Genomic DNA, 8,546 nt, shown 5'->3' on the forward strand with positions numbered 1-8,546 from the left:
AAGCATAAACAAGAGAAATCTACAGCCTAGGACTCGTCGATTGCCATTTGAAGTTCCTTGGAGTAGGATTCGGATTCGGCTGCGTATCTGGCAACCTCAGTCATGGAGAGGGGGAGGGGACTACAGAATTTTGACCGTGATTGCAGTAACATTTATGTCCACATTACTACATACGGCACCTTTAACTGAATCATTTAACTTTTTGGCACATATAAAAAAGAAACATGGTACCTAAAAGGGCAAAGTTAGACACAGCTAAGACGCAATGATGGAGCTCTCGCCATGGAAACACAAGCCCCGACAGTACCATTTAATGGAAACGTTAATATTCTTACGAAATCATTCTTCTCTTTCAGTGCGCAGCTGGGTGGCGCTAATCAAAGAAAAGGTGAGACTTCCCACTGCTGGCAATAACATGTCTATTACAATGTCCAGCTGCTGTCTAGTGGCGTCTTCACCATTGTTTGGACCTCCGCTATGCAGGCAGGTTACGTGTCGGGTATGTTGGCTCCGGTGGGCATTGGCATCGCGGGGGCCCTGCTCATCGTGGGCGCCCTCTACAGCGTCAGGAGGCTTCAGCGCAAAAGGAGGAACAGCTTCAAACACCAGCGGAGGAAGGGCAGGCAAGCAGAGGTCACTATGTATTATTACTACTACAAGAGTACACTTAGGTGCTGTCCCTCTGTGTGAAACTATGTACATTAATACATCCAGCAAGGATTATTTTTAGCAGAAACACACAAAAAATACAATTTTTTTATAGAAAAATGAAATTTTTACATAGGTCCAAGAATATTTACAGTAGAATTCAATCTGGAACGCTTGACGTGGTTTAACAGTATAATGGATATAGGGGAATTAGAAATAATCTGTTCCAGCATCAAGCTGTGGCCTTCATAATGAACGATTAATGTACCGTCTTATAGGTGTATAAACAAGTTAACAGGCACAACAAATCTTTAGATAAAAAGTGTAAAAAAGTTAAAGTAAAGTTAATCACTGTAAAATAATCAAGGCTCTACTTTTAACTTTGCAAGTGATTTTGAAACAGGAACATTTTTAGCTATTGTTTTAGATACCCAAAAAATATTTATAGTAACAATCCAGTTATTGAAGTGTAAAAAGATGCGAATAGTAAGGTATGATGGGTCAAACTGTACTGAGGCATCAATGTATTATCAAACACTATAGGAGCGATATTGTGGCCCTAGAAGCCATGTGGTGTGGTTGTAAAAAGACATGTGACCGATACAGATGCTGTTGTCGTTTGACTGTGAAGTGCCAAACTGTGTTTATCTAGAAGTGCTTCTTCGGCTCAAAAGTGGCAGCTCATTCCAAAAGTGGGAATAGTGGCGTGTCGCGTTTAACTTGTGTCACCATCATCGATCCAAATGGAAATATAAATCTTGAAGTCGGAGATAATTTTGATGTTATCGCGGCAAAAAGGGTGAATGTCCTTTTTTCCTGTTTACTATTTGGCTCATTAACCACAGTTGCATGTTTCATATTCCTTTTTGCACAGCTATTTGCTATATAAAAAAAAAAAAAAAAAAAAAAAATATATATATAAATATAAATATATATATATATATATATATATATATATACAGTCATGGTCAAAAGTTTACATACACTTGTAAAGAACATATTTTCATGGCTGTCTTGAGTTTGCAATAATTTCAACAACTTTTATTTTTTTGTGATAGAGTGATTGGAGCACATACTTGGTCAAAAGTATACATACAGCAATGTTAATTTTTGGTTACATCTCCCTTGGCAAGTTTCACTGCAATAAGGCGCTTTTGGTAGCCATCCACAAGCTTCTGGTTGAATTTATGACCACTCTTCTTGACAAAATTGGTGCAGTTCAGCTAAATTTGTTGGTTTTCTGACATGAACTGGTTTCTTCAGCATTGTCCACACGTTTAAGTCAGGACTTTGGGAAGGCCATTCTAAAACCTTACTTATAACCTGATTTAGCCATTCCTTTACTACTTTTGATGTGTGTTTGGTGTCATTGTGCTGTTGGAACACACAACTGCGCCCAAGACCAAACCTCCGGGCTGAGGATTTTAGGTTGTCCAGAAGAATTTGGAGATAATACTCCTTTTTCATTGTGCGATTTACTCTCTGTAAAGCACCAGTTCCATTGGTAGCAAAGCAGGCCCAGAGCATAATACTACCACCACCATGCTTGACGGTAGGATTGGTTTTCCTGGGATTAAAGGCCTCACCTTTTCTCCTCTGGACATATGGCAGGGTATTATGGCCAAACAGCTAAAATTTTTGTTTCGTCAGACATCACTTGGACAAACATAAGACTTTCTGAAGGAAAGTTCTGTGGTATATCATCAAATCATGGATTTTGAATGTCAGTATTCGATTTTGCAGGTAACACATGCCTGAGTTTTTTTTTAACTCAATGTATTTATTAAAAAAATGTCTAATGGCATGAACAGTGAAAATAAATGTTACAAATATTTACTTAGATCCGAACCAATATCTGTCTCGCTGTTTTTTTGATTTAGCAATTCCAGCATAATCCTGCTGTTAATAAACTCCCAATAGAAACACGGATGTCTTTTAATGCTATCAATTGTTACCTGCAGCAACCTCTGGAGGTCGGCACAAGCCGCCAGGATCAGGCCATGCTGTTGGCAGACAGCTCGGAGGACGAATTCTGATCAAAGATGACGCCGGTGTTGGAAGTCAAGATCGTCATGACAACCGCATACATCACTCTTGAGTTGTTCCCCTATGACTTTTCAAAAACAGTGTTCGGAGTGTCAGTGAAGGAGAGTGTAACCTTTCGCTTTGGAGCTTTACACTTTGACGTGGGGGGAAAAAAATCATTCAGCAGGGTGTAACCAGCGCATAGATTTGACGCAAGAAAGGGCTGATTAAGTAAAAATAGATATAAAATAGATATATATATTTACTGTAAATGTGTCATATTATTGTAAAGTTTACTTTATGTTTCACGTAAATCGTATTTCATAAGCAAAATAGGTTGTTTGCCATTTATGAGGCAATAGCTGGTTAGCTGAGCAAAACCTTCTTGGTTAGACCTGCTCAGTGGCGTTGTGGTTAGAGTGTCCGCCCCGAGGCTGGAAGGTCGTGAGTTCAAACCCTGGCTAAGTCATACTAAATGCAATAAAAATGGGACTCATTACCTCCCTGCTAGGCGCTCAGCATCAAGGGTTGGAATTGGGGGTGAAATCACCAAAATGAGTCCCGAGCGCGGCCACCGCTGCTGCTCACTGCTCTCCTCACCTCCCAGGGGGTGGAACAAGATGGGTCAAATGCAGAGGATAATTTCGCCACACCTAGTGTGTGTGACTAAAAATCACACACCACAGCCGCCAACTTCATTTAAGATATAAGCTTATCAATTAGCTCATTTTTTTGATTGTTAATTAAATTTGTACTTAACTTATAAAAAGAACGAGGCCAGTGGGTGCCAAATGTAAAAGTTCAGTCAGTGTGACATTTCTCAGAAATTTACTTTATTTGCAACACAATTTGCACACGCACACATCTGGAGCTAACATTTAAAAACATATGCAACTTTGTGGTCATTAAGCATCAGTCATGTTTCCTTCTTCTGCAGTAAGAAAGGTGGCATCCTTAGTGAGAGATTTAGCGCTCACATTTAGATGGACATCTAAGATTTAGGTTTTACCGTATTTCCTTGAATTGCCGCCGGGGCGCTAATAATTTAAAACCTCTTCTCACTCCTGCGCTCATCAAAGGCACGCGGTCAAAATTTGAGTGTGATGTAAGCTTGGACCTTAAATCCTACTTAGTAGCTCTTAATCTTCTTCCCTTTATGCGATTTCTTAATAACGGTATTGAAATCAGCCTCCTCCATTTTGAAAATGATGACAGGGGAAGTGTCACGAGTTTGACCAGGCGGTAATACTAAGTATGCGCTAATTATTTTGCGAAGCGAGTTTAACCCGGCAGTAATTCAAGGCAGGCGCATACTATATGCCCTGCGGCTATTCAAGGAAATACGGTATATTTAACAGATGCATATTTAACATCCATCCATTTTCTACCGCTTATTCCCTTTCGGGGTCGCGGGGGACGCTGGCGCCTATCTCAGCTACAATCGGGCGGAAGGCAGGGTACACCCTGGACAAGTCGCCACCTCATCGCAGGGCCAACACAGATAGACAGACAACATTCACACTCACATTCACACACTAGGGCCAATTTAGTGTGGCCAATCAACCTATCCCCAGGTGCATGTCTTTGGAAGTGGGAGGAAGCCGGAGTACCCGGAGGGAACCCACGCATTCACGGGGAGAACATGCAAACTCCACACAGAAAGATCCCGAGCCTGGATTTGAACCCAGGACTGCAGGGACTTCGTATTGTGAGGCAGACGCACTATATTTAACATGTCATTTTATATTCAAGATTTAGGTTTTGGTTTAACATTTAGATATAAAATTTAGAGTCAACATTTAATTTAAACTTCAATGTGATGAAAATGAGCTAAATCTGACAAAATACACTGTATTGCCAAAAGTATTTGGCCACCCATCCAAATGATCAGAATCAGGTGTTCTAATCACTTGGCCCGGCCACAGGTGTATAACATTAAGCACTTAGGCATGGAGACTGTTTCTACAAACATTTGTGAAAGAATGGGCCGCTCTCAGTGATTACCAGCGTGGAACTGTCATAGGATGCCACCTGTGCAACAAATGCTGTCGTGAAATTTCCTCGCTCCTAAATATTCCAAAGTCAAATGTCGGCTTTGTTATAAGAAAAGTGAAGAGTTGGGGAACAACAGCAAGTCAGCCACCAAGTGGTAGGCCACGTAAACTGACAGAGAGGGATCAGCGGATGCTGAAGCGCATAGGGCAAAGAGGTCGCCGACTTTCTGCAGTCAGTTGCTGCAGAGCTCCCAACTTCATTTGACCTTCCAATTAGCCCACGTACAGTACGCAGAGAGCTTCATGGAACGGGTTTCCATGGCCTTGCAGCTGCATCTAAGCCATACATCACCAAGTCCAATGCAAAGCGTCGGATGCAGTTGTATAAAGCAGGTCGCCACTGGACTCTAGAGCAGTGGAGACGCGTTTTCTGGAGTGATGAATCACGCTTTTCCATCTGGCAATTTGATGGATGAGTCTGGGTTTGGAGGTTGCCAGGAGAACGCTACAATTCGAACTGCATTGTGCCGAGTGTGAAATTTGGTGGAAGAGGAATTATGGTGTGGGGTTGTTTTTCAGGATATGGGCTTGGCCCCTTAGTTCCAGTGAAAATAACTTTAAATGCTCCAGGATACCAAAACATTTTGGACAATTCCATGCTCCCAACCTTGTAAGAACAGTTTGGAGCGGGCCCCTTCCTCTTCCAACATGACTGTGCACCAGTGCACAAAGCAAGGTTCATAAAGACATGGACGATAGAGTCTGGTTTGGATGACGCTTGACTGGCCTGCACAGAGTCCTGACCTGAAGTTAAAGTAAAGTTAAAGTACCAATGATTGTCCCACACACACTAGGTGTGGGGAAATGTGTCCTCTGCATTTGACCCATCCCCTTAATCACCCCAGGGGAACTGAGGGGAGCAGTGGGCAGCAGCGGTTCTGCGCCCGGGAATCATTTATGGTGATTTAACCCCCAATTCCAACCCTTGATGCTGAGTTCCAAGCAGGGCACAATGGGTGCCATTTTTTTATAGTCTTTGGTATTTTAACTCCCAACCTACCGATCTCAGGGTGGACACTCTAACCACTAGGCAACTGTGTAGGTGAACCCGACAGAACACCTTTGGGATGAATTAGAACGGAGACTGAGAGCCAGGCCTTCTCGACCAACATCAGTGTGTGACCTCACCAATGTGATTTTGGAAGAATGGTGGAAAATTCCAATAAACACACTCCACAACCTTGTGGAAAGCCTTCCCAGAAGAGTTGAAGCATCAATAGCTGCAGAAGATGGACCAACGTCATATTGAACCCTATGGGTTAGGAATAGGATGGCATTTCAAGTTCATATGTGAGTCAAGGCACATGGCCAAATACTTTTAGCAATATAGTGTATATCTGCTAGAAAAGTGTGACTGATCTTTTACATTCAGCACTCCAAAGCCAACGTGTCAAGGGCGATAGCTTCTTCAAAGCAAAGTGTTGCGATCTCATCAAATTAACTTGAATTTTGTCGTTTTTGTCAGTGTAAAAAGAATCTGGGTGACTACTTGTCACTTTTGTGTTATTGATAAGAAATCAGTGATTTTAACTGCAAAAACACAACTTTGGTCATTTTGTGGACGGCATTTGTCTGAAAGGAACAAATGAAAGTATTACGTGAAAAAAATGTCTGCTTCAATTGGAGACTTTTGTTACACTTGCAAGAACATTCTATGTATAGTCACAAGTTCATGAAGTACAAACCCGTTTCCATATGAGTTGGGAAATTGTGTTAGATGTAAATATAAACAGAATACAATGACTTGCAAATCATTTTCAACCCATATTCAGTTGAATATGCTACAAATACAACATATTTTATGTTCAAACTGATCAACATTTTTTTTTTGCAAATAGTCATTAACTTTAGAATTTGATACCAGCAACACGTGACAAAGAAGTTGGGGAAGGTGGCAATACATACTGATAAAGTTGAGGAATGCTCATCAGACACTTACTTGGAACATCCCACACGTGTGCAGGCTAATTGGGAACAGGTGGGTGCCATGTTTGGGTATAAAAACAGCTTCCCAAAAAATGCTAATGGTTTTCACAAGAAAGGATGGGGCGAGGTACACCTCTTTTTCCACAACTGCGCGAGCAAATAGTCAAACAGTTTAAGAACAACGTTTCTCAAAGTGCAATTGCAAGAAATTTAGGGATTTCAACATCTACGGTCCATAATATCATCAAAAGGTTCAGAGAATCTGGAGAAATCCTTCCATGTAAGCAGCATGGCTGGAAACCAACATTGAATGACCGTGACCTTCGAGCCCTCAGACGGCACTGTATCAAAAACTGACATCAATCTCTAAAGGATATCACCACATGGGCTCAGGAACACTTCAGAAAACCACTGTCACTAAATACAGTTTGTCGCTACATCTGTAAGTGCAAGTCAAAGCTCTACTATGCAAAGCGAAAGCCATTTATCAACAACATCCAGAAACGCAGCCGGCTTCTCTGGGCCCGAGATCATCTAAGATGGACTGATGCAAAGTGGAAAAGTGTTCTGTGGTCTGACCAGTCCACATTTAAAATAGTTTTTGGAAATATTCGACGTCGTGTTATCCGGACCAAAGGGGAAGCGAAACATCCAGACTGTTATCGACGCACATTTCAAAAGCCAGAATCTGTGATGGTATGGGGGTGCATTAGTGCCAAAGGCATGGGTAACTTACACATCTGTGAAGGCACCATTAATGCAGAAAGGTACATATAGGTTTTGGAACAACATATGCTGCCATTTAAGCGCAGTCTTTTTCATGGACGTCCCTGCTTATTTCAGCAAGACAATGCCAAGCCACATTCAGCACGTGTTACAACAGCGTGGCTTCGTAAAAAAAAGAGTTTGGGTACTTTCCTGGACCGCCTGCAGTCCAGACCTGTCTCCAATCGAAAATGTTTGGCGCATTATGAACCGTAAAATACGACAGCAGAGACCCCGGACTGTTGAACGACTGAAGCTCTACATAAAACAAGAATTGGAAAGAATTCCACTTTCAAAGCTTCAACAATTAGTTTCAACAGCTCCATACTTGCCAACCTTGACACCTCCGATTTTGGAAATTGGGGGTTGGGGGGTGGGAGGGCGTGGTCGGGTGTGGGGCGGAGGCGTGGTTAAGAGGGGAGGAGTAATAATTCAGCAACTCGAGTATTTAATATATATGAAATACTTGACTTTCAGTGAATTCTAGTTATATATATCTAATAATATATATAAATAAAAGAAATAGTTGAGTTTCCGACGGTACCTATCAAATACACAGTAATAAAAACACAGTTGTTCTACTAACTGTACTGTGCTTGCTGGTTACTAAAACAACAACACTTACCTTTCACAATTTGGGTAACCTTTGTTCTGCCATTTGCGTACTGGCGAGCAATCTCCGAATCCGGGAACATATCCTTCACGGCTTTGTTGTAGACATCTGCAAATGAGAACGGGATGTTTCTTCCAGCTATCATCATAGCCATCTTTGTCTCAGCATAAGTTACACCATCAGTCTCAATATTGCGAGGTGGCCCATAATACAGGGTTGTGAACGATGCTGCGCTGCGGACACTTTGTGCTTCGCTGACCGTTCATGACAGGCGAGGGGATGAAGTTACGTCTCTTTACTGTGGGCTTCAGAACAGACTCCCTAATGCATATGTTCCTTGACTGCACTTAAATGTAGAATATATGTAGAATATATTTATATTATTCATATATATTCACGGGGCGGCATGGCGTAGTGGGTAGAGCGGCCAGCCAGAAACCTGAGGGTTGCAGGTTTGCTTCCCACCTATTGACATCCAAAAAATCGCTGCCGTTTTGTCTTTGGGCAAAACTTCA

At 41.8% G+C, this 8,546-nt stretch overlaps 1 protein-coding gene across 1 annotated transcript in view; it reads left to right on the plus strand.

Annotated features, from left to right (window-relative positions):
• LOC133553175 (armadillo-like helical domain-containing protein 4) overlaps positions 1 to 7,791 on the plus strand; it is a 26,395-nt gene extending 18,604 nt beyond the window's left edge. The window contains exons 6-8 of the mRNA XM_061901088.1: positions 357 to 388; positions 484 to 633; positions 2,610 to 7,791. Of these exons, the coding sequence (XP_061757072.1) occupies positions 357 to 388; positions 484 to 633; positions 2,610 to 2,684 (257 nt within the window). The 3' untranslated portion in view covers positions 2,685 to 7,791. The remainder of the gene's footprint in view (positions 1 to 356; positions 389 to 483; positions 634 to 2,609) is intronic.
• Positions 7,792 to 8,546: the final 755 nt, after the last annotated feature.

This window comes from Nerophis ophidion, linkage group LG05 (genome assembly GCF_033978795.1).
Source record: "Nerophis ophidion isolate RoL-2023_Sa linkage group LG05, RoL_Noph_v1.0, whole genome shotgun sequence".
In the NCBI taxonomy this organism is placed as follows: domain Eukaryota; kingdom Metazoa; phylum Chordata; class Actinopteri; order Syngnathiformes; family Syngnathidae; genus Nerophis; species Nerophis ophidion.